At 36.0% G+C, this 27,265-nt stretch overlaps 2 protein-coding genes across 5 annotated transcripts; both read right to left on the bottom strand.

Moving 5' to 3' along the window:
- Positions 1-3,582: 3,582 nt before the first annotated feature.
- On the bottom strand, positions 3,583-6,531 carry LOC128860455 (protein ERGIC-53). Its single transcript, XM_054097994.1, has 5 exons — positions 6,286-6,531; positions 5,240-5,964; positions 4,637-5,127; positions 4,450-4,572; positions 3,583-4,386 (listed from the first exon to the last, which is right to left on the bottom strand). Exons 1-5 carry the CDS (start codon positions 6,503-6,505, stop codon positions 4,350-4,352), a joined length of 1,596 nt encoding a protein of 531 aa, XP_053953969.1. The 5' UTR covers positions 6,506-6,531; the 3' UTR covers positions 3,583-4,349.
- A 3,107-nt stretch (positions 6,532-9,638) lies between these two features.
- Positions 9,639-26,635, bottom strand: LOC128861091 (zinc transporter foi). Of its 4 annotated transcripts, none has more exons than XM_054098978.1 (7): positions 26,215-26,635; positions 14,665-15,387; positions 14,251-14,602; positions 13,651-13,820; positions 12,815-13,583; positions 11,182-11,450; positions 9,639-11,105 (listed from the first exon to the last, which is right to left on the bottom strand). In XM_054098978.1, exons 2-7 carry the CDS (start codon positions 15,160-15,162, stop codon positions 10,971-10,973), a joined length of 2,193 nt encoding a protein of 730 aa, XP_053954953.1. In that variant the 5' UTR covers positions 15,163-15,387; positions 26,215-26,635; the 3' UTR covers positions 9,639-10,970. The 4 variants fall into 4 exon arrangements, with proteins under 4 accessions (XP_053954953.1, XP_053954954.1, XP_053954955.1 ...); XM_054098979.1 differs by lacking the exon at positions 26,215-26,635 and adding an exon at positions 19,028-19,119; XM_054098980.1 differs by lacking the exon at positions 26,215-26,635 and adding an exon at positions 18,645-18,735.
- Positions 26,636-27,265: the final 630 nt, after the last annotated feature.

Raw genomic sequence — 27,265 nt, 5'->3', positions numbered from 1 at the left:
CAATGGTTGGCTTAAATTATTCACCACTATTTTATACGGATGTAAGCCCAAATACAGTGTTGACTAATCGTTATAGAACAAACACCATAAAATTCGCTTTTTAACTTTTTAAACGACAACAAACTCAGAATCTTTCGAAATCGAAGCATTTATACAATTTTGTAGCTCAATAAATTTAAAAAAGTAAATCGAACAAAATAAATTTGTTGTTTCTTAACTAAAAAAATTTACTCATAAACTTATTTTTGACAAACTGGTTTTTTTTTTATTTGTAATAATTTTTTAATCCATATATAAAAAGGTTACAATGATATGCATTTCCTGTTTATTTGTAATTCTTATGAGTGCTTTCAATATATACATATATATATTTTTTTTTATTTCACAGAAACGGCTTTAATTTTATTAGGTACTCTGCCAACTCCACAGATTGGAATTCGTTAAGTCCTTTAACTTCAATACTGTTTCTTGGACCGCTGCGATTTCGTTCGACTTTGTTAATCCACAAGTTTTACAAAAAGTTGGAATAATTTACTATCTCAAGATTATAAAAATGTTCCAAGTAGCTTTGCTGAGATGCAATCAAATAAAGCAGTGCACCTGGATGTACGATTGAAGCTATCTCGACGTTTGATTGAAGCTATCTCGTTGATATGATTCAGTCAAAATATGAGTCAATAGAGGTTAGCAGTGTTCTCTTGAGCTTCTTAGAGAACGTCAACATTCGAGATATTTTCGAGCAAGATAAAATACAAGTGTAAGATGACCTCCTTACCACCAAGAAGGTCAAGCTACGGCTAAGCGCGAAAGTCGATGACACACCAATATCGACCTTTGACACCTGTAAAATTCTGGGTCTCACCTTCGACAGTTTGCTCTCCTTTTCAGCGCATACAACCGCAATTGCAACTAAGGTCTAAAACCACAACAAAGTCTTCAAGTCGCTAGCCGGTAGCACTTAAAGCAAAGAAAAAGAAGTTTTGCGGGCGATATTTAAAGAAATTGGACGGCTGGTAATGAATTATGCTGCACCTGTCTGGTCGCTTGGTCCGGGTGATTCACAATGAACTAAGCTCCAGACCTGTCAAAATACTGCTATCAGGACGGCCACAGGATGTCTCAATGCGTCCATGCTTCCGTTTAAGGTTCACAGCAAGCAATTACTACTTGGGTGTTACCGTAGAAATCACCGCTGTATACATTTGCTAGAGCCTAAGCCACCTCCCAGGCGAGTCAGGAGACATTTTCTCAACTAAACCGTCGAGATCCAGGAAAAAACACAATTACAACTACTGAGCCGGGAAACTTTCACCACCGTCCTAAACTCCCGATCCCCTATTGCAGACGAAAAGTTTCAGCTGCCTCGTGAGACTCGCGTACCTTTGGCTCGGTTACGGTCTGGATACTGTAACAGACTAAACCCCAAACTATCCAGAATCGACCCGATATGCTCAATATACTTATATTATATGTCCGACATGTGCAGGTACACCGCTCAATACTAACCACCTAATCACATGCCCTCTTAAACCCACTCACCTAACACATCGCTCCCTCTGGACCCAGCCTGTTGAAACAACACGTTTCCCGGGCCAACCGTTAGATGACGTATGCAGACTTTCTGGTTGCTATATTTACATGTTGCTGCAATTATTGTACTTACCGTTATGTAAAGAATGAAGTGAGAAATCTGGTTATTTTCTTTTACTTTTGTAACTTGAAAATGTAATGAAAGGTAAATAAATAAAATATGTTTTCAACTATAAATGTATATTGTGCTTTCACCAAAGCGAAGCTATTAAAGGTGGTATCGGTAAATCTTTCGCCATGTCCATGTGGCTGTCAGCTTAGAATGAAACAAGAGAAATTCATTCCTTGTTTTCTACTTTGCCAATTTGGTTTGGCAATCAAACGTACAAATCATTGTTGTTGGTCTGGTGCCACCACCTTTAATGATTGCGCCTTGGTTTTTGTCAATTTAAAAATATTTGAAAGGTGTACGCAGATTTTAAGGACTATGTGTAAATGTACGGATATTAAAATTTATGAAGTTAATAGCGGGCACCGTGTCAATCAAATATAGTTTTAGTAAAAAAAAATTATGGTTATATAAAAAATTTGGCATATTTGACATTTCGTCGGCTGAGGTTCAATTATTTCCCCACGGCTCCTAATTTATTTTTAAGAACTCTCAAGAAATATGAATCCGTTTTCATGTATGTTTGTTCGGAAATGCGGTATGACAGTTGCGTCAAAAGTTTTTGAGAAGTTATAACAGCATAAAACATTCCCCTATAAATTGTGTGGAGTGCTGCTGATATTACAATCCTTGGCCGGATATAGAGTTCGTTGAAGTAACGTAGCACCGACTGCCGTGGGAATGTTTTTTAGTTGTTGTTACTGTTGTAGCTGCTTATAGATCAAAGCTTAGGTCAATGAAGCCAAACTCCTCTAACGGTAGGCCAAGAAAATATGTTCTTTTAGCAGTTGCAAGTCAGGTGTGCAGTAGCAAACAAAATTTTAAAATATTGGAAGAAATAATGCATTTACGAACTAACCCCTGATTCCTCGCGCCGCCATGATTTGATCTATACAAACCTTGCAAATGGACATTAAATGTTCCAATCGGGTTAGAGGCTCCTTAATGTTACATATTTAAGGATGCAATAATTAACAATGTTCCATTGAGCTTTTCTCAAACAGCATTACAATTGGGCGCAGGCGCTCGACAAGGATGTTTACTTTCGCCACAATGAGAAGTCATTGATGACATCCTACACCATTCCGTAGATGATAAGATAACAGCAGGGGCGGGCATTTTCCACTACCTCTAACTTTTTAGTGTTTTTAAAATGAGGGTTTCATTATCCCTAAATCTAAAATTTTTCAGTGTTTTAACTATCCGCTTATAGCTAACCGCTAAGTGCACTAAACTATGCCCAACCCTGGAGAAGAGGCGTATACTGGAACCTCAAGGAACATTTGGAAGACCTCGCTTATGTGGAAAACTTTTGCTTATTATCAGTAAAGCGTTCTGACATGTAAGCAAAACTCGACGCTCTGTGGGTCGAGTCGGGAAAATTTGGCCAACTTGATAAAATTACGAAAGTGGAGGTGGATAGGTCACACACCGCGAAAAGATGCACACTACGTAGAGAAGATCGCTACAAAAAGAAGTCGAATGTGCCAAATAATGAAACGCACTAAAATTGCTAGGCAAAAACAGGACCAGGTGGAAATGCTTTATTAAGACCTGTGCTCTAATGGGACATAAGGGAAATGATGATGATTGAACTTTTCTCCTTTGTGCTACCATCAACTGTGCATGTGGAGCCAGCACTTACCATTGTCTTGTCGTGACTGGGCGGGATTAAACGAAATCAGAATTTAATAGGATTTTGTTCAGTGATTTTTTTTAATTGGATGTTGAAGAAGATACCAACTTTGGGCTATCGATTCTGAGACCACTCAATCAATTATCATCGATTTCGACAGTCAAATCGGTAGGGTGTGCACGAATATTAACTAGGCGTTATTCACTGCACCACATACACGCGTGCATAAATAATTTTAGATAAACAATTTCAAAGTTTTCAGATTTTATTATAAAATTTCATTGAAAAAAACCGCAATTCAAACCAAAATTCAATGCTCATAGTCGACTTAATATACGTACATCGATTTTAAAGTTTGATAAACTATTTTCTCATTACCCATTAGACTGGAATGATTTATTTAATATTTACGAAGTAGAAATAAATTAAGTAAGCTTCAGCACGTTTTCGTAAAATCAAAGTGATTACCCACAATTTTTGATAGAATTGACAAAAATTAAAAACAGATAACAAGAGAAAGAATAAAAAAAATATAGATAGAGAAATTACGATAATCGAATCTTAACAAACTTTCCTAGCCTTCCAACTCTCTCGAAGAGTCGTGTAATAACGACATTGTCGAATGAAGTGAGATACACCTACAAATAACATCAAATGAGGAAGCATCGGGCGGGAAAGACTATACATTTATCTTTAAATATCGGCCAAACATAAAACACATTAACAAACATGAAAATTTTCAGTGTTAATGCAAATTTTAAAAGCCCATTTACTACGGTATTTATGTTGAATTTTTATCTACTCCATTTGTCATGTATTTTAGTTTTAAACTCTTTTGTTCTCTTGGTACACAAATTGTTCCGAATATCCTGCTAAAAAACGCAGAGAAGGTAAAGAAACATATCATAGCAATTAAATCGAATTAAAAAGGGCATAGATATTATAAACGATTTACACGTAGAGAAAATTCAACTTTCGTGTTCCACATAATTTCCTATTATTCTTGAATTTGGCTTAATAGAACTTTTTCGCTTGAGCTTCACTGCGGCTCCTGAAATGAGAGGCAGTGGTTAATTGTGAGTTCAAATTATAGCTATTTCTAAAGTAAACTCACTTGAAAAAGTTGTACAGAAAAACCAACAGAAGCTGCACAACAGTCACACTTAGGAACAAAGTTACTCCGACACAATTCCCAGTTGGACAAGCTATTTGTGCACCAGCCTGTGGGGAGCCAAACCTAAACAAACGTCGCAAGGATTTCAAAACGGTTGTCGAAAATACACACATCCATCTCTACTCACTTTTGTCCAACATGCGCCATGCCCTGTTTTACCTGATTCATACCATCTCGCATCTCAGCGATAACGGACTGGATGTCATAACCGGCTGCTTGCACTTGAGCTGTGGGCGCGCGTTGTTGATTCTTAATAATTGTGTCGGCGCGGGTATGAATTTCTCCAATCAATGTACGAAGCTCGCGCGCTGTCGCCAGTAATGCATTTTGGTTGGCCATGACGAGATCCACCTCAGGTCGTGTCATAGTTCCGCTTACCGTACCTGTGGCAACAGGTGGTACTCCAGCACTTCCACCTGTACCTACTTGTTGCACTGCAGCCCCCGCACTCCTTGATACTAACGACAAAGTGTTTTCCTGGCGCCCAATTACCTCATCTACTTTACGTGATAGATCTCGCAATTGATCAAAAATTTGACTTTGTCCTTGCCATATTTGACGCAATTCGCGTTGATTTTCTGACTCAAAGAATTCTTCCCATTCGTCTTCGTCTTTAACCTAATATTTCAAAAAATTCATATTTAGTCTCTTAAAAATTACTGTTTCAAAAAAACAAAAAACGTCAAACGAATAAATTAATCAACTTCCAATCAGGCTATTGTTATCGTACCTCATCCGGATGCTCCTTCTTATACTCTTGCTTCTGTTTCTCCAGCTTCTCTTGATATTCCTTGTATTCCTGTGCCAACTTTTCCGAGTTCTCTGGAACTTTCACTGGGTCTGATGGAACTTGACCGGGCGGATGCAGTGACGAAGTCAAAAAGTGGAAGACGTCATGATCATCCGCCAAGCCTCCAGTCGCAGCCGAAATCCCAAAATAACCATTTTTGGGTAACTGTACACCATCAGCTCGTAAGCACATTTCATAATCTTCATTATTGTTCGTCATGCCATTGTGGAAAAGCAAAGTCAATACATTGTTATAATATTCAATGCGCGCCCGTGTCGGGAAAGGCTTGTTACGGAAGTCTCGCAAACATCCAGACAGCAGTTGTGTGGTGCCATCATTTTGGTGATCAAACTGCTTGGTGCCATCGTTCACCACAGCCATAATATATGGATTATTATGTTTATTGTCATTGTCAAAGGAGTCGAAAAAGATGCCTAAGCCATTCCAGCGATCAGAGGAGCCAAATACAGCACCATTATAATCTCCTTTTTGGGTAGCATACCAGAATGCCAGACCATCGGCACCAATACGGCCGCGACCAGACACTCGGAAGACTATCTCCACTTCCCACCAGTCAAAATTCGTCGGAGCCTTTGTCCAGATAGCACCCTTTTGTGAACGCAAAGATGGAGCCACTCGTACACTTTCCGCACTGGCTATCGCATCTGAAAAATATTTGCATGAATAAAGTTGTCTGTACGCATCATATATGTATTCAAAACAAGTAATAAATATATGTATATAAAATCGTAGCAATTTGGCATCGTATTTAAACAAATTAAAGTTGCTGGACATTTAAGTGTCCCGCACTGAAAGAAAGCTATTGACAGCCACTTCATGTGCCACTCTGTCATGAAGATGCTGCATCGCACTCGCACTTGTGCGATTAAACTGCACCACAGCTGACGTGTCGCCTAGCTTGTCAAACGCGTTAGCCGCATCGCCAGCGGTTGTCGTTGCCATTTCATCATTGTTGGTGTACTTACTGCCTCCATACTCCCAGAAGGGCACAGTACCATCCTTTTGAGCCAAGTATGGCGGTTTGAATGAATATTTATACTCGAAACGGCGATGCACGCCAGCCAAGTGATTGTTCACATTCGCATGGACGTAACGATAGTCCACTAGGAGTAGCAAAATTACCACAATTTGGGAAAATCTGTAAGAGCGCAGCGATATGGTGACTGACATTTTTATTTGACACATACACTATTTTCTTTTTGTTTCGCTTGAAGTTGGCTGAACATGCAAATCTGCCAACAGTTTCTAAGTGTTGTAAAATGAAACTTTACCGTTCAGGCAGGTTCATGGTCACGGTTTTTTTATCAAAGGAATTAGGTTTGATGCGTACTGTACTTATGGCCAGTGCTGCCGTGTTTGAGTTCTCAACTACGGTGACGGTCATATACACATGCCCTACAAAGTCTGCGTTCACCCGAATAGCTTTCTTAAATTTATTAAAAACAAAATAGAATATTATGATTAAATTGAAATCTTTACAATTTGTTTATTCACTACATTCCCAGCTTTTAAGGGGAAACAAAACAAGATTTCTCACTTCACTTTTTAGATAACGGGAAAATAATTTCAGCAGCATGTGAATGTGGCACCAAAAAGTCTGCGTTCAGCCTGTTTATTTTAATTATACCGTTAATTTTAAGATATTTTTCCTTGTTTATATTAATTTTTGCTTGCGCATTACTACATTAAAGAACATAATTAAAGGAAAGGGAAAAGAAATAAGCGTTTCTGAGAGGTAAATAATTATAAAAATGTGGAAAGACGGAAAAAGTTTCCGAAATATTGGAAAACCTATTGAGAGAACGTATTCCTCTATTCAGCGAGTTGTAACAAATTTTCGGTAAACTGGAATTTTTACATCTAAGCCCAGGTCAGGGCGTCCGAAAAAATTATCGACCCAGGAAGAGCGTTCTATAATCAACTTGGCAAGTTAACCCCCGGATTACATCCTCAAAATTAGTTGTAAACATGAATCAAACATTTAAAAAAAGTATTTGCCCTGAAACTGCCAGAGAAGTTCTACGTCAAGCTGGATACCACGGTAGAGTCGCCCGAAGAATGCCTTTCATTTCTCTTGTGAACAGACGTAAACGTATTCAGTTTGCTAATGAGTACATAAATAAGCCTCCCGAGTTCTGGAAAAAAGTACAATAATATTTTCAGACGAAAGTAAATTTTGTATATTCGGAATAAAAGGCCGTCAAATTGTTTGGGGAAAACCTGGAACTGCTCTTGAAAAGCAAAATTTTGTTGGCACCGTTAAGCACGGAGGTGGCAGGGTTATGGTTTGGGGCTGGGTCAGTTGGGTCAGGTGGGTCAGTTAGAATTTATTGATTCGACGATGGATAAATGGGGATTCTTGAACATACTAAAACGGAATTTAAAGCAAAGTCCAGAAAATCTCGACTTATCAAGAACATTTTGGTTTCAACAAGATAACGACCCGAATCACACAGACGAGATCGTTAAGCTTTGACTCTTGTACAACGCCCCAAAACAGCTTAAAACACCGCCACTGTCCGCAGATTTTAATCCCATCGAGCATCTGTGGGATCTATTGGAAAAAAGAATTCGGCAGCTAGTGATTACTAGTAAAGAGGTTTTGCGGAGTGTCATGCAGGCAGAATAGAGGAAGATAACAGCAGAGGAAACAGAGAAACTTGTAAGTTCAATGCCAAATAGGCTGAGTGAAGTCCTGAAGCAACGTGGATATCCAACTGAATATTAGATTTAATTTTTGCATATAGCATATCATGTTTTTGTATTAGACTTTAAGACTGAACGCAGACTTTATGGTCGCTTTATTTACTTGTTACAGCCATTATTCACCGTTATCTAAAAACTTATGTGAGGAATCTAGAAACTCATTTTTGTTGTTGAAACTTTAACATATAATAAACATATATGTATATATATACAAATTTATAAAAACTATAAAATCAGGTTGTGTGTTTCATTCACTAAAAAGTTATTGTAGGGTGAACGCAGACTTTGTGGGGCATGTGTATGTATTATATTATATCTAGCTTCTCGGGTGAGATCCCTACATCTGAGGACTTCAATTGGGTCCAGCGGGAATTTAATACCTCATAAATATCCACAACTTCTCAAATGAAAGCAAGAAGTACGGTCCCACTACAAAACCTGGGAAATCCACCAGCACAGATAAATCACGAACTAACCCTCTATCGGTCTTGTAAAAGAACTTTCCAAGTAGCCAAATACTTATCGAGAGATCTTGATATTGCAAGCTACGCAACGTTAAAGAAGATATTGTTATGCTTAAAAGTGAGCGACCACCTCTCGCCTCTTCGAAACATATATAATTTGGAGAGGTAAGTGCAGATATAGAATGTCATGTGGGGTTTCTTCACAAGTGGACGTTTCCATTGTCTTCCATATATAAATATAATTGGGGCTTAAACCCCCTTTGTTGATGTTTGTGGGTGTTTGGCTGAGCTCCTCCTCCTCAGCGGCGTGCGGCTTGTTGTTGTTCCACTAATGGAGGGGCATACAATTGTAAGCCGACTCAGAGAGGTAGTTATTTTTTATGAGAAGCTTTTTCATGGTAGAAATACACTCAGAGGTTTCCATTGCCTCCCGAGGGGCGGCTGCTATTACAAAAAACGTTTTCTATCATTTTGGTGTTTCATGCACGGAGAATCGAACGTACGCACAAACTTATTCGGCTACGGCGGCCGTCATTGTCCCCCATACTTATAAAAATCTCTCTTGCATAAAAAGTGGTCAAACCAGTTTTCACTGTAATGGAGCCATCTGCGCATTTACGGTATGACTCCCTCGTATAAGTATGTATTCCTTTTAAAAATCGCATTTCGCCGAGAAAATTCAATTTATTCAACTTTCTTAATAGTTTACAAACGTGCATTCATTCATATACATATAAGTATGTACTCGTATACCGTAATTTGGAACTTAATTAGGTAACTCCTTAGGAAGTCTACTGTTTGCAGGTGTAGTAGAAAACATTCATTTTGCCATTTATGGTGCTTTGCTTCTTTAATACCAGAATATTCTTAGAGTTATAGTTATTTTAATATTGTTTCATGAATTTTTCGTTTTTTATAGTCTATACTTTCATAGTTATAATTATTTCATGCATTTTTCTTTCTTGTAATCTATGCTTTTAAAGGTAAACATCACAATTTGTATTCGTTATTTTTCATTCTTTAAATTTCACAGTTACACCTCGTATAGGATATCGTTTGCATGTTTTCAAATATTGGTAGGTTTCGTTGAACACAAATAATTATGTATGCATTGTAAAGATTCTGATAAGCAAATAAAACTACAAATATTGGTAAATTAGGAAAGCTTAACTATTTTTTATTTCATATTTTATGCTTAAGTGAGCTGCCAAATTGCTTGATTGTATACAAATACATACGTTTAAGTTCTTTCAATATATAATACATGTAAATTATGAAATACACATCAATGTTTTAACTATTGATTTCAAATCGAACTTAACTAAAACTATTACGAATACTTAATCAGCAGTGAACTGAGAGCCAAGCTAAGTACAGAATTAATTTAAAAAAATACGATACTACCTACAGTAAATAATGAGGTGTGAGATGTGAAAAGTGCATGAAGTTATAAAAATAACTAAATTGAAAAATATTTATAATCGTGAACATTTTTGCTAAATGGTGGTGAATTTAATTTTTGTAAAAATGCAATTGACACTACACGCTCCCGGATCGCGCCAGAAGGGCATTTTCAATCATAGGTTTTTGAAAAACATTCTTAATACTCTTCGAATTAAACTACGACACAGTGCGTATAATTGAGTGTTACATAATATACCGTGAGTGTTATAACAGTGTTTTTGTTCAGTTACTATTTATGTTTATGGATATAATTACGTGCTTGAAATAACATATTTTGCAAGGGCTGCAAGACCTTTTTACATTGTTTAGTATATTGTTTTGTAGGTGTATAAAATAGTATACAAAATATAATTGCTAGTGAATTTTATTCCGCAACTTAACAGAGTAAAAAACTTTGCTTCAATTGCTTGACTACATTTTTTATAGGCATTGTATTCTTCTTCCACTTATAAACCAAAATACATTTTTGGTTTTGTTGCGCACCTACAATTATACATATATATACAATGATATAATCTTGCATAAAAAATGCAGTACCCTAGCAAAAGCGCGGAAAAATGTTAAATTCCGCAGTTTACAATTTAATTGATTTCAATCAACTACTTTCTCATTCGCTTAAGACTAAAGTTATTCACTTGCTTTTATGACATAATCGCTATAAATTATTCATAAAAAATGGCATCCTTTTTGATGCAAAGCCGAAAAATTACGACCTTATTACGAAAAACATTCCAATAAATCCTAACTTGTCGGCATAATTCCGAAAATTCCCAATACAAATCCAATGAAATTACAGTTAGAGTATGCCACAGCTTTCCAGATACTTAGACGTAAACATCAATATGTCATACAGTATTTGCATGCGAGTAGTTTAAACATGTAAGTGGTGGAAGTTGTAAGCTTGTCGCATTCAATGTGCGTTTGTGTGTGTATGGCATGTGAGTTTTTGTCTGCTTTAAGATCATTCGGCCATCTATTATACACTATTAATGTTCATGTTGGGCAGAAGTGGTTGACTATGAAGTAAACAGGCTTAACAGATCTTCTTCATACAATGCAATTAGCAGCATTATGGATACACCGGTGCACATGCCGAAAATTTGCAGCACAAATTGCTTCGGTGTCTTGTGAGCTGATGACAATTCAGGCATCTGTTAAAAGTCACACGAATTAAACAAATATACTTGGCACACTTTAAAATGACACATTGGCCTTTGGTCTACTTACCATGTCCACCAGTGCAATATAGATAAAGAGGCCAGAAGCAACAGCGAACATCCATTGGGCTACATCTGGCGATTGTCCGAAAACAATACCAATTATCATTCCAATGAAGCTAAGTACACTCGTTAATAAGTTGTAATATACCGCAGATTTGATGGACATGCCTGCTTTTATAAGAATCGCGAAGTCGCCTAGTTCGTGTGGCAACTCATGACAAAAAACCGCCAGCGATGTCGAGAAGCCACCGGCAATATTCTCTGCGAATGCAGCACCTGAAATAAATGTAATTTTATAAATAATTTTTTTAATATATTCTTAGTGATTAGTATTTTATTTAGTATATTAGCACATTCCGAGCAAAAATTTCACAGAGGCCTATAATGAGTGTTTGACTTTCTTTCGCTGCGATTAGAGCAATGTAGGCAGGTAGTTGAAATGGTTGAAGTACCAGTCTAGCACTAGTACCACTAAAGCGCCGTTTTGATACCAGTATGAGACCTTCAACAGGCAGATATCTACCGCCAGCCAGAGCAGTTGAAGGAGAGGAGCAGTTAACGGAGAAGGTTGATGGGATTTAGGTTGGAACACTGCCTCAGACTGTCGAAGAAATCAGCACCAGAAGTGCTCAACAGTCTCCTTCTCTGAAAAGTCCCCACAACTTTTAAAATGGGGGTTAAATGGTAAACCTAGCTTTTCTGCGTGTGTGCCGATCGTCCAATGACCGTTAAACTACGAGTTTGGAAATTGAATGGAGTGGAATCCCCAGGGTCTATTGTACTGGGGCCAACGGCTTCATCTCTTCTGCGCTTTCCTGAGAAAAAAGTTGTACAATTCTCCTTTAACAACAGTCAGGGGGTGATGATGACCGGGTAGGAGATCTCTGAGACCAATTCAGTCGGCTCCCCTTTCCTGGCATTTGCGACATGGTGTCGTGAGATCATTGTAATATATATACTTATATATGATATGGTTCTCAACAGAACATGCGCCAGGGTTTGTTTGAAAGAATAAATGGTATTTATCAAATTAATTAAAGATAAAATCAGAAAGGCAAAACTTTTTTGTTTAATATCAACGAAGGGTATGGCAACAACACCTAAGCCTCTATATTAAACTTAACCTTGGTAAAAAAATAAAATATAAAAATAAATGTAATTCTAAATGTGCACTCCGAAGTTTCTTTCTCTATCTTTCTGGGCTCTCATCTTATGCCCGCTTTGAATATACAGAGGTATTTATATATATACATATATGAATATGTATGTGCCCATATTAAGCTGTGTAACACCTGACAAAAATCAACTCTACATCCAGGAAAACATGCATATGCATTTGCATACTCTGTTGTCGCAGTTTGTAGTAACACCGACAAAGTGTAGCACTGAAATTTAAATCTACATTCAGGTTTACGTTTGTAGTGGAAAAGGTATGCAACTGCAAAGGCAGTGCAGATTTATATAAAAAAAATAAAAAATATCAGATGTAATTAAAATGGGGCCAAGCCCCTTGAAATTAACTACAGCATTTGTTTTGTGATATTATTTGCATAATAGATATTTAAATATTGAAAAATTTCCTTCGTTCTCGGAAGCAAGTTTGATTTTAAATTCAGTGCTATACTTCAACTAGGACGCACCTATTGCCATGCCATCAGTAAAGTTGTGTAAGCCATCCCCCATGATGATCATCCAGACAACGGCGCTCAGCGATTCCGGAGGCGAATGCACATGCCCGTGCTTATGGCTGTGTCCATGATGCGATGATTCATGCTCACGCAATATAACGGTTGGAAATGAATCGCTGGCGAAAAAACGCTCCTTAGCATTGCCATTGGTCGCCACCGTGGGATTGTAAGTCAAAGCGTGACTATGCCCATCACCTCCCCCTACGGAATGCCCATCCAAATCCGTGGATATTGTGTTGCTATCAGGAAGATGAATGTGGTGTTGCTGCTGATGACGATCTTGATGATTATGATGGCACACAGGTATTAGAGACTGCGCCACAGCTTCGTTTCCCTCTGTGTCGGCTTTCCCGTTGCGCTTGCGTTCCGCGTTATTGCTAACTCCCATTAAGTCGTTAGACAAATCAGAAATATTGTTCAATTTTGAGCCAGGCAAATGCATATCGTTTTTCGTGTCCATCGCGATTTCATCATAGCAATAAGGATAGGAGCTGTATTTGGATTTACAAACTTTATCGCCAGCAACTGAATTATTGACCGAAGAATCAGGATCACGCACAACCTTTGCGCGTGACTGTTGTGTCGTATCGTTCTTGGCTATGCGTTTGCGCCACTCCGAAATCATCGTAAGGCCATGCTCGGTCATGTAGAAAAAAACAATGCCACACATGCACCCAAGGCCTTTAAGTATCATATTCTTCTCGCTCTGCCCAGCTAGAGCCTGTGAAAATAAGAATGACATTTAAATCAGAATCGCGATATACCAAAACTTCGGTATTTCTACTCACATGTGGTAGTAAATGCAACAACGCGTCGCCGGTCATAGTTCCAACAGCCAGTGCTACCAAATATTGAATAATATATTTATAATACCTCGAATCCATAAACGGTATGATAGCCACGCCAACCAGACCCAAAATGCCACAGGCGAAAACGGAAATAAATGCGTAAATCCACACTGAAATTTGAATAGTCGAATCATTTCTCTAGATCTGTGAGTCTGTGTAAAGGGGCAGTTTAAAATTCAATGAATGGAAAAAAATGAATTCATGCCACTTACTATGCGCTTTATAAATTCACAACAATTTTTAGAAATACTTTTTATACCTCAGCAATTTAATTTTTTTTTTTTTTTTTTTTATTATTGAAAGTGGTTAAGTGGCTTAAAACAATTAAGAGATCACATAATTTATTTATAGTTTAGAGCGCACATTTTATTTATAAGCCATTCACAATTAATATTTGAAAACAAAGAAACTAGCACGAACTAAATTGGGCTACCTCAAAATAATCGGTTCATATCACGGTTTATAGTTACCTAAAAGAGCTTTCTCAAAACTATCCGCTAACTCTAAAATGCTTCTTTGCATGCAAAGACTTGCACTTACCGTGCATGATATCCTCTTTTTTCTCTTCGATTATACTTGTTTCCACTCCCTCGAGCTGGGCCAACAGCGACGAATTTATACATCCCATACGCTCGCTCGCCAGTGGTGACACAATTTGGTAAAGCAATACTGGACACAGATGCAGCATATCCTGCTTGCTTACTGTGTAATTGGCACCATATTGGTGTTCTGCATTGCTTTTGGATTGTTGTAGTTGCGCGCGCAGACAGTCAACAGCTTTAATATCACTTGTGTTGAAACTGCAATCCACCATGCTCTCTTCGTGGTGGTGGCCTTGTTCGGAGGGTTTGTGTGATTGCACATGACGAACCAGTGCTGCATCGTTCACACACTACAGAAGGAGATGGGAATGAGTCGCAGCAAAGCTCACTAAAAATAATTTATTATACTTACAGTTTCATTGCTGGGCGCTTTTTCCTTATCCTCCACTGTATCCTGATCGACGGGGTCTTCAATCAACTGATTCAGACCGAGCTTTTTAAGAATTCGCTGGAACTCGCCGACCGTCAAAGCGCCATCGGCTTCTTGCCCATACTCATCAAATATATGCTGCAGGAACTCCGCCGTAATTTCTGGCTGATGCAAAAGAGGCGCGGGATCGTGAGAATGGCCTGCATGACGTTTTCGTCGATGTGGTTTATTGTGGACGTTGTTCGCAGTAAATTTCCGGGCTGTTGCAATATCAATTCCATCTCTAGCAATAGACTGATCACCATAACGTAACGTGTCGCGCCGCTCGTAGACTCTGGAATTTAACTGCTGGTATTGGATATGCGGTTGCGGATCGTCTACACTTTTTGCTATGTAGTCGTTTGCAACATGCTCCTGACAAGGAATTCGGTCGGCGCAGAGTAGACACACTACGCAAACTGCCATTATGTGGCGAGCCATCGCTATGCTTATCCTTAACTATACTTGATGTAGGACGCCACACTATTTCACTGAACTCTCCAATTCGAACAGATTAAGCGTCTGTGCACAGCACAGATCTATCAACGCTTTTTTTATTGTTGCACACACACACACTTTTTAATATATACTTATATATTATTATTTGATTTTGTTTGAACTTAAATCCGAATGTGTTGCTTTTCGACGCGCATGCCCACTTGTTACCTGCAATCAGAAAATCAGAACAAAATCATAATTTCGTTTTGTGTAAAATAACTCAAAAAAAATAGAGTTTTTATAAGATTTAGCAAACGCGCTTGTCAGTATCACAAATACATGTCGAATAAGGCGAGTAATCACATCCCACTTGGCAATTTTCTCGACCATAAATGAACCGACAACTGTGACCACTTATTCTGAACTGATTTCCTTATTTAAAACAATTAATACGAAACCTACACAACCCAACTACAAATAGTCTGTGCACTTACACTTCTACAATTCATACTTCAGAACATTTGTATGATGTTTGCCCTAAACAGACTCTTCATTCAATAAGCATTAAAGATTAAAGAGCTAAACCAATATTCTATTGATGTAGTTTTCAACATCGAAGTGATTTCCAATAAATCTTACATTCGAGATTCAGCTGTTCGTTAACAGCTGAAATTGAATTAATTAAATTACATGGGGCGCATTGTCAAAGGGTGTTTCTACCCTGAAAGCTGGGAAATATAGTAGCCTATTATATATTTTCTGTCTGTTGTGGCAACGAAGGTTTTCAAGTCGCGACTGAAGGCAGTATTGAACGTTTTTTACGATATATGTATATATATACTATATACTGAATATATTGCTGCCGAACAAACAGTGACTATACAATTCTTTGTTGGTGCCCTATAGCAGCGCCTTTTTTCCATTGCCAAACGGGTTAACTTCGATGGATTATCAATCAAGCGAGCGACGCGACTCTACTGTTTCCTATAATCTTCGAGTCAACTACTCTTTGTATGGGAACATTTGGAGACCTTGCTTTAGAATTCTCTTTATGATGATCCTAATTATGGTTAGCTGCTGATCTCCGCGACGATACCAGATATTTTGACTTTCAGCAGCTCCTTAACAGCTTCAATATTTTCATTGGAACGATGGGGATGCGCTCTATAGACGTGTTGACAGCATTTTGGGCTGAATGGCAATTCCGTCGCTCTTATCTACGCTGCATGCTGAGTTCACACAACTGAACGGATATTGATTTTTTTCGTAATAATATCTAAAAGTACCTTCTAAACCTATAAAACCTAAACCTGATACGTAAAAAATTTGAAATTTGTCTCTGAGATATCATCTATTAAATTTACAGTGTTGGATTCGTAAGTGACCCACTAAACAGCTCAAGTATATTATTCACCCATAAAAAAATTAGTTTTAGAAATCAGGTAGCACCAGTTATTTAAATGGAAGATTAAAAATAAAATCATATTTTTTTTCAGAGTATGCTCCCTACGAAAATAGTTATCCGCAATATGCGTTTGCCACTATGTTTGCTGATGCTCCTTTGCGGGTTTAAATACATACAGCAACGTCAGTCCTACGCGGGCGGGATGACGTGAGAAGTATGGTATCCACTACAGCTTGTAACATCAGAGAGATGGACGGGAATTTAGTGTTAAGGATATAAAAAGTGTGCGTCGTTTTATCCTATCTCAATAATGTTTTTTATCTGAGGCGGCGAGCAACACGTGTATCAGGTTGGGGCAAATTTTATTATGTCCTTATCAGGATACACATATTTACCCAAAAGTTTGCGTGCTACCAGAATATTTTTAAAAATTTTATTGTACTTTCGACCTATTTTTTGAGGTTCATCATTTGTGACAAATTTAAGTAATTAAACATCTTTGAAGTAAAGTTTAGATGTTGAGTCTGGGTGTTTTTAAGAAGTTCTAAGACTATAAGCAGATGATGCGCCACATACGTGGTGGGCCGTTAACAAATAGGAACACCCAATAAATTGTGTATTATATATACATATATAATATGGTCTTCGAATAATTCGAGTATTCGACTAACCGAATAGTAAAGTCCTAATATATACACATACATACATATTTATAGATTAATCGGAAAATTCTTAATCGCAACCGATTGTTATGTATTAGGTACATTAAATACACAATCATATGGAGCATCGATCTAGATCGATACTGACTGAGATGCGGAAATAAAATTTTATTAGCAATCCGCTTTTGTTAAAAATCATTTCCTATAAACAACTCAATGGCGGGAAATTTCACTCCGGCTGACCACACGAAATATATACAACACAGATGATTGGGTTAATCGACGCTAGTAGTTGGACAAACAAACAATGGTAATTACTTAAATTGTATAAAAAAACAAAACGAAAAACCGTAAATAATATAAACTAGACACTACATATTTATTGCGTTCGAGAGCAAAAACATTGGTAATAGTTACTCCTAAATTTTACAAGTAGGCGTTCGATAGCACTAAAAATTATCCATTACTCAAAAATTCAGATAATACTTGACTTCGACTCAAAATAGACGTCAGCAAAAATTATCCAATAAGAAAACATAGGATCGAAAGCAAGAATGATAGATTGCGACTACTAGAGAGGCTTGACGACCTATCAGTGCAGTTGCGTGAGAGAAATGCAAAAATGAACGAACGAGAATGCAAGAAGATTTACACAGACAACACATCAATACATTGCACTGGTGTGATATCACGTACACAGCGATTATATTAATTTCACTGATAACGCAATAGCGGTACGAGAAGGGCGTCACCTTTGTATTCTGTATGTCGTGATCTGAAAGCAACCGTTAAATTTTGTGAAATCTTGACTTTTGTGCGCTTCTGCGTGCTGTCTGACTTGCGCAGGTTAGCAATTTGCAATTTATAGTCGATAGATAATAGAACGATTAAATGGAAAATTTAACAAAACAAAACACGTGGGCGTATAAAGCCTATTTATGGTAACACAATTTTGGACAACACAAAAATTTGTAAACAAACTCTGCCGATATTTGTTCTTCTACCAGTTTTCGCAAGTGATGGTAAATTTTCCGTTCGTTATTATTTTACTTTTCACTCTCTTTGGGAAGGAGTTTTCGCATACGCACTTGGTGATGGTTAAGACCACCTATTTTGACAAAAAAAATAATTGCTTTTTAACAAGAGTTTACTTGAAAAATTCGAACCAATTTTTATAAAAAGCGTACAGATTATGGTGACCATTTCGAATGGAAATTCATTTTTTTTTAAATAATAACACGATTAAATGAAACTATCTTCATTAAAAAATGTATTATAATTTCATATCTATAACGGACTCAACTTGTAACAGAACTCATGACTAAATGAACTGACCACTAAGTATGTAAGACAGTCTCGAGATTATCTATGTAATAGAATATTCGATAATCTTCCGGATCGTGGCATTGGTCCTTTACCTGCTCAAATTCCGAATGTCACGTCAAATGTCAACTTTCAGTTAAAGAACTGTACTTGACCTTATCAAAAGACGCAAAAGGTTTTTGTGGCTAATCCACGTCACATCATCACAGCGTAAGATAATGACACAGAACTCCCACATTTAGGTAGTAGATTGCAATTTCAATCTATTTTGCATCGCAGTTATTTTGCGTGACTAAACAGCAAAGCTCCGGCAGCAAACAAATTGGCAATAATTCAAAATATGCGGTTTTAACGTGGGACAACAAATATTTATAGCATATATGTACATAGTAGAATATATTTCACATTTCATAATGCATAGTGGGCAAATAAATATTTATATCACCAGCTAATGTCAATAACTTTTTTTGAGGCACACCTTACAGAAACCAAAACAAACTAAGTGCAAATGAACGCTTGGCTTGTTCGACACATGCGTACGCTTATTATTTACTCGGCACCGAACACTGCACAACTGGAGTATGGCGCCCATGCCGAATGCGCCGAACCACAAAAATCCACTAATATTTTAGTCAGCAGTTTTTACATAGCGCCAAAACCACCTACTTTACTCATTTTGTGCAGTGGCTTGTTTTATTTGCTTATATGGTTCAATTTGCTGGCATTTTTCATTAGATTCCCTTTAAGCTGTTGACTGGCATTCGCTTGCCGATATATGTAGAAGTATGTATATATGTTAGTATAGCTAGGCAATTGGCATGTAATGTATTGATAAAACTTGCAAAACATTCGTCAAAAACTTCATAAAACTACTAAATAAGCAAGCGGGCTGTGGGCGTGCGAATTGAAATGCGTAATTGTGTTCAATTTGTACACACACACATATATTAGTATGCACATGATTAACGGAAATATACAGTAAGAGCGTAACCTTAAAAATCCACTCCATAATCAACACCAACTCAGTATTTCAATAGAAAACACCAAATACTGCAGCAAAGGCTGAACCGTTTTCATGAACAAAGTTGGCAAAACTTCGGTAGACATTATCGACATAATAAATAAAACTGCCGCACAACACACCTTGTTAAGGAAACTCGTTATGCCAATACATTTGCAGTTAAATACAGGGAAGAAAGAGAAGAAATTGCAACTAATGGTTCCTTACTGTACATACATATATTTGTGTGAACTTCAAAGCTGTTTAAGGTCGGTCCACCCGCATAAGCCAAGGTCAAGGTCTAATTTGCAGGAAAACAAATTGTTAAATATTTTTCGTTACACAAATAAATAATGAAAAATGGTTTAACCGAGCTGATCTGGTTGGCGTTCAGCAGTTATTAAGCGTGGAAAGGAAACGAAAAATAAATAGCCAGCCGTCTGCTGTAGCAATTAAAACAAATTGATCAAGGAATATTGATTATAAATACATATGTACATATGCACATATGTAATTCATTGATTTTTAAACTAGTTTATTGACTCTGAAAGGAATCAGTTGTACGCGTATGTAAGAAGAGAAATAACATTCAATTGAAAGTTCACTCAACATAGAGAATCAACACGAGCTGTGGCTATCAATTAATAAGCCAATACAAAAAAATTTCTTTGCGAGTATTTGCTTAGTTGGTCAAGTGCAACTGACTATACCTTTGATGTAATCAAATTCATTAAAAATTCAATTCACGTAATTGAATGAAATTAAAATAAAATATAACATCTTTTTAGCGACAAGCTGAACATCAAAATGCATACTCAGTACAGATGAACGTATTTACCACTACCCAGCAGCACATATTCAAAGGACCGATAAAATTTCAAGTAAGGTATGCACTTCTACATTCAATTTTTTTTTTTTGTGCTATTGTTAAAAGGCTGAAAAAATAGTTTTAAATTAATGAATTGAATAAATCAGAAAACTTATTTAAATTGTGCAATTTCTTCGATTAAGTTTTTTCGTTTAATAATAAATTGTATAAGTATGAGCAAAAACTGTAAAAAACAACATAAATTTTTGGATACACATTTGTGGAAGACCAGCACGCAGAAACCGACTTGAAGAATGTGTACTACTTATACATACCCTGCTGCAGTACGGGATATTAATGGAGAGCTAAGGAGTTTGCAAATTCGAGATGGAAAAATGGAAAAAATTAAAGCAGAGCGCTCTTTGGTTATCTCGATTATATTGTAAAATGCTTTCGTAATACAAGTTAGATTATCAAATGGAAATTGCTTATTATTATCCTTTTACATACATATATTAGGTCCAACTGTAGCACGCTTCTAAAAAATTAACAAGAATCGTTAATAAAAAATAACAAAATTAGTTAAACAGAAAAGCAAAAAAAACCTATACGAACTACACAAACAAAATAATTGGTTATATAATATATTATATAATCTATCTCGCCATTTTTTCTACTGTCTTTTCCTACTATTGCCTACTTATTTGCAATTCAATTTTACATGGTGATTGATACTGTCTGACGAAATTGTTTTAGTCACGAATATTGATGGCGTGCAGAGGAAAATTGCTTTAAAGGGGACAGATACCTGTAAAATTTCGAAAAACAAAAAATATATTTTTTTTCATAAAATGTTAATATAATCCTTTAAGAATATGTCAAAAAATTGTTAGAACGTAAATTTAAGTATTTCTTATATTATATTATAGATCGTCAACCGTGGCGACTCTATTCTTTGCGTTCGAGCGCTGGGAGAGGTATAGTTACGTTGTATTCAAACTTTAGACGCGTTTTTCTCAAAACTATATTTTTCGAATTGGCGTACACGATAACTCGAAAAGTTATTGACCGATCTCTCTGAAATTTTAAAATAGTAGGAAAGTTCGCCCCAAAATTCATTTTTTTTGAGGCATTTTATTCCGCGAATTTTTTTTTTCAAGTCTGTTTAATTCATATAGAAATTATGACATTAATAAACAAAAAAATGTTTGGTTTTTGTATTCAGGTCACTGACGTCGATGCTACAATGCCCCCCGATTGAGAAGCCTCGCTAAATGATTAAAATAAAAAAAGTTTATATTATTTTAATGTATAAATAAACTGTATGCCAATTTTGAAAAAAATATATTGACTTCTTCATTTTAAATAATTTTCATGAAAATCAGAGAAAATATGGCCGTTTACAGGTATATGTTCCCTTAAAGCTATTCAAGGGAATTTACAGTTTATAAAATGCCTTTCTTCGTTCGCCTAAAAGAAAATATTTTAGACCGCTTTTAAAGATTAGTGGGTCGACACAGTACCACATATGAAGAATGTGCATTCGTGCAGTTTAATAGTATAAGAATTAACAATTTTTCCAAACTAAGAACAAATTATGTTTCTTATTGAGAAAGCTTTTATTCTGTATACTGATTGAGTCGTCCATAATGAAAATCGTCACATCATTATCGAATATATATAAATACAAATGGTGTTTTTTTCTCTCGCAATAATGTCGCATTCATTCCGCCCTGCGCCAAAGCTGTAAAGTTTTCATTTTCTTTTCTCTAACTGTTATACTCTATGTATATATTATATACATATTATATTATTTTACATATTGTCAAAGTAGGAGTGTTGAATTTGTCTTTCCTATTCTCATTCGTTATGTCGACATATGAGGCGAAATTCTTCCGAGAATAGGAAACACTTTAAATGTTTGCTGGGTAGGCACACTCTTCCACTAATACATTTGCAAATAATATATGTACATTTGTACATACGTATGGACGTACAGAATATATACGCCGTATATTATTGAAAGCTGATCAGTCAACTGTATCCAAGTACAATAAACCGCATTTAAAATTTAACTTGCCTTTGGGCAAACAAGCCAAACACATACACATCCAACTTTATGTGCAATAATGCTAACGTATAGATATGTACATGCATACATATGTAACAAAAAATTGTGTAATTAAAGCAGTGCTCTTCCATTTCAACCTAAGCACATTAATTTGACTTCCACCAAAATCGCTCGAAAAAGCTATTGACCCAAGGGCCAGCATAAGCGTGCATGCTTGTACATACATATATACATACATATATATATTTTTATGTTGTTTTAAACTCTACTGAAATTTGAAGCAGCATTGCGATTGACATCGAGGCTTTGCTTCGCCATTACAGTTTGTGGCTAAGCATTTTTATTGTGGCTTTGTTATTTTGCACGGTGTGCGATATGTTTGCAATATGAACCTAGCCAACTTGCATTTTTATAATTTGAGTCAGTGAAAAAATACAAAGTAGAAGGACGAAGTGTAATAAAATATTCGCGTTTGACTAGTCCACTTATAGGAGTATTCTATGAGCTCTCCCTACTTTCTTGTCCATTATCGGAGAATATCTCTAAATTATATACTTATTCGAAATAAATCTGTTTTTTGTGCATTTATGCATATACAAAAAAACTAGCAAAAACCAATTTTTTCGGTTTTTCGGTATATTATTGAATTATTCAAAAGAGCACACATTCCCTTTATTTCCATTCTCAAACATTCCCATTCCCAGTTTTCCAAAATCTCGATGACGGTTCTAACTCCATTTCACTAATAACTTCTTCGCCTTCAGCTCCTGAATAGCTAATAGATTGCTTGTTAAACAAAGTACTTTCACACTTTCCAAGAACCGATTTTTAAATAAATATATCAGAATTGGGATTTGATTGAAAATTTTTTACTTCAGCGGATTTGAAGTCTAAACTGGCGAGTTGGAAAATTAAAGGTCATTCGAGGCCTTTGTAAAGCAATTCACGGACGAGGTTTACCAATTGTCTCGGTATCTGCATTTGAGAGAGGTAGAATTAATGGAATTCAAACTCATCAATAAAGTGTTTATATTATAAAATTTCATACCACAAGTTATCAATAGGAACATTTTTTAAATTTTTGCTCTACAAGTATTTATATAAAAATCTCTATTTATCTTTTAGCTAATTTCGTATTAAAAATTACCACAAAAGCCTGAAATTTCCTGGTTTGGGTATTACTACGTTTACTTGAGGTTCTAACAAAGGATAATTCAAATGTTGCAATGAATAAGATTCATAAACAGACTACGGTGGTAAAATTTGTACGGAAAGTAGCGACCAACAGGAGTAAAACCTTGAAATTTGATCGAACTCTGTGAGCTTTTTTTGGCCTTGGCTCTCCTGAACTCTTCCGTTGTGACGATTAGGCTTAAGTTTCGATGTCATAACCATATACCCATGATTCGTCACCAGTTATGTTCCTTTTAAGCAAATCTGGATTATCATTGATGTCATTCAACAATTCATGAGCGATGCTCATGAGACGTTATTTTTTGGTAAAAATTCAGCAATTTCGGAACGAACTTCGCTGCTACCCGCTTCATGCGCAAAAATGTCCGAAAAGATTGCATGGCATGAGCCAACCAGATATGCCGACATTCTCAGCAACGTTTTTAAATGTGATTCGAAGATTCTCCAGAACAATTTTCTTCACTTTCTCAACATTTTCATCGGTTTTTGATATGATGGGTTCAATAAAACTATATCAAATAAAAAATATCCCTGCAAAACGTCAGGTGGAGGTAACGGCTTAAAAGGATATATGTAATTATGTTAACTGATGTAACTAAAAATGTGGGCAAGGGTTCCGAAGCACCTGAATTTTATTTTGAAATGTTTCTCAGACAACTAAAACACGTTGTAAAATATAGGAAATGGTTTTGCAAATGATAGACCTGAAAAATTAACTGATACATTTACGAAAGTCTACCTGCAGCACGAAGTATAAAGACTCTTCAGAAACAAATTGGCTAATAGCCAAACCTCCAAAATATGTTTTATAAATTCATTTTTAAAATATGAATTAAACAAAAACAACCTTTGAAATTGTCAGTTAAATGGAACAAGACAGCGATCCGAGGCATACATTAAAGTCGTCATTCAGGTGTATTATTAGAGAAAAAATGATTCAAAAGAAGTGGACTTTCAACTCAACAAATAAAAATGCATAGTTTATAAATAGAAGTGTTGGCTGTTGCTATCTGAAATTTTTAATTATTATTGAAACAAACCTCTATGCCGCTGCATTTCAAATATGTAATCCAGAAATGTAATGGCATTCTTACAATCAAAATGCCTTCACTTTATCATATTATTTAAATTTGTACTTTGAGAGAATGTGAACAAAACACAACTAATAACCAGCTGCTTGGAAACTGATTCATAACTCATATAATTTTAAGCTTTTAAATACAAGATAGCACTGAGTTCAAACGTGATAACTTCGCAAGTTAAATGATAGCAATTTGAATCGGCACGTGGAAACTTACAAATGTGCTGCTGAAGATAGTCACATGATAAAACTGTAAAACTGAACCGGTAAGATTCTCATTACGATAAATGAAACAAAATTTTTAATAAGTAAGCATATTTATGTGTATCCACACAAAAAGATGATGTTTTTGGTACCTACTAAATTAATGATATATTTCTAAATCGAAAACAACTTTGACAAGCTTTGCCTAAGTGCATGTGCTAACTTTTTTCTTGAATCGATATGAACTACCTACTAAATATAAATCACAACTTGACACATTGATTCATGTAGTAAATCTTATCACTTTCTATAAATAACATTCGGTATTATATGCGTAATTGGTTGTAATTCGTTCCCAAATATTTCTTATCACTCCATAGTTGAATTGGGCAACAGTCAACTAGAGCAAGAATATGAGCAAGAATTCAAAAAATGTAAATTTTTATGAACTGCCGAATTTACAAAGATATCAACAAATTAAACAATTTATTATAACTACTCACACATGTATATGTATATACACACATGTATTCCTGATACATACGTAATATCCGTCCTCCAAACTATATAGATTTATTTATAGTTTTATGAAACATTTGCGACAACATGCAATCGGTCTCATGCCCTTCACCGCTCTCTGCCCATGCCCGCACCCTTCAATTCAATCTTTAAAAATAGTACCATTTCATTTTCCACATGTTTTTAATGGAATCGAAAATGACGAAAATCGTAAATTATCCGCATACCTATTTAGATTACAACACATTTATTAGTGAACATTTCCATTCGATCATCTTGTAATACTTTTTTATCTTTTTAAGGATATAATATATGCATACATCGCAGTTTAGAACGCACAAAATATTATAGAAAATGATTCAATGATTTCAATTTATATATCGGCTTTATAACCCTCAAGATTTGTTTACATTTTCACTGCTTAACATTCAGAACATGCACTACCTAATGAAAAACGCACACTATTTGCATCTCATTTTAGTGCTATATCGGCGAGGGTCGGACGGATCAAATGTGTGACCAAAAATTATTAATAACACTTTCTTATGAGTTTTATATAGGCTTATTGTCAAGATAATTCTGAATGATGTTCCTCACTTTAAATGAAATGACTGTGGTGAACCGGCATTTATTTCTGATAGAAAACATTTCCTCCACCTCCACCTCCATGTGGAACGTAGCCGTGTTGTTTTGTGGGCCACAAACAATTTGGCGCCGTATGGAAACTTATTTTTAATTTATAAGGAGCACGCATATTTCGATACATAGAAATGGAATCGTCTAATTACCTTCGACGTGCAGTTAGAGTGAATAATGCAGTTTCCAAAAGCCGATATCGTTGGTGGAATGAGAACCTTGAAGTGCAAATTTTTGCATTCACAAGTGCACATACATATATCTCCCACTTAAGAACAATTATAATTGCCGACGAATGGAGCAAAAGGCGTTACAGGTAGTATGCACTTTTTGCATGATACTTCAGGCACATCCCGGGTGTCTGCTTCACCGTCAATAAATATCCTCAACAATCTTTCCTTCGTATTCGATGCAATTCAAGAGCACCAATGGCGAATATTTTTCCCCCAAATATAATTTGCGGGGTTTTCACAAGTTTTTTCATATAGATTTCAGTGCAAACAAAAATATATTATTAAATAAAACGAAGTTCGCACACGAACCCCATTGTAATTACTAAAATTGCGGACTCAAAGATTTTGCCACAACTCGCACACTACAGGGTCCCACTTTCAACAAAGAGTTGCGTTGTTATTATTTTTAGTAGTACTATTTTCCAATTTGAGAGCCTTATATTTCTTTAAAACTAGAAGAGCATACTAATCGCTGATATTGCCGTAGGATATGAACATGAAATTATTTTGCTTTAAATATTTTGCACGTTTATAGAAGCACTAACCTGTTTGTTAAGTCCGTAATTGTACAATGGAATGTTATACAACACTGGATGATGCGATAACTATACGCTTAAACGGAAGCACGAGTGTTTAGCATGCGAGAGTGAAATGACAACATATTTATATTAGAAAGAAGTGTGAATAATGGTTTGTGCACTTGCTGAATCATTGTTGTTATAGAGGGTATTTGACAGACAATACAGGGAACACTTGCAACCAACAATATGCGTTGGGAAATTTTGTTGCGTGCTGCAGGGCGAATCTATACAAGGTGTTGTTACTAGAGTAGCCAATTTGGTTTTTTCTTAAGATTTGGTGGATTGAATATCAAATTGACTTGCTTTTTTAGTTGCTTCATATATTTCTTTACATTCTGATTGAAATTTTTGCATTGAAATACATGAAAACGTTGTTTTTCTAGTGACGC

Source organism: Anastrepha ludens, chromosome 4 (assembly GCF_028408465.1).
Source record: "Anastrepha ludens isolate Willacy chromosome 4, idAnaLude1.1, whole genome shotgun sequence".
Taxonomy (NCBI): domain Eukaryota; kingdom Metazoa; phylum Arthropoda; class Insecta; order Diptera; family Tephritidae; genus Anastrepha; species Anastrepha ludens.
This window is presented reverse-complemented; position numbering and strand designations above follow the sequence as displayed.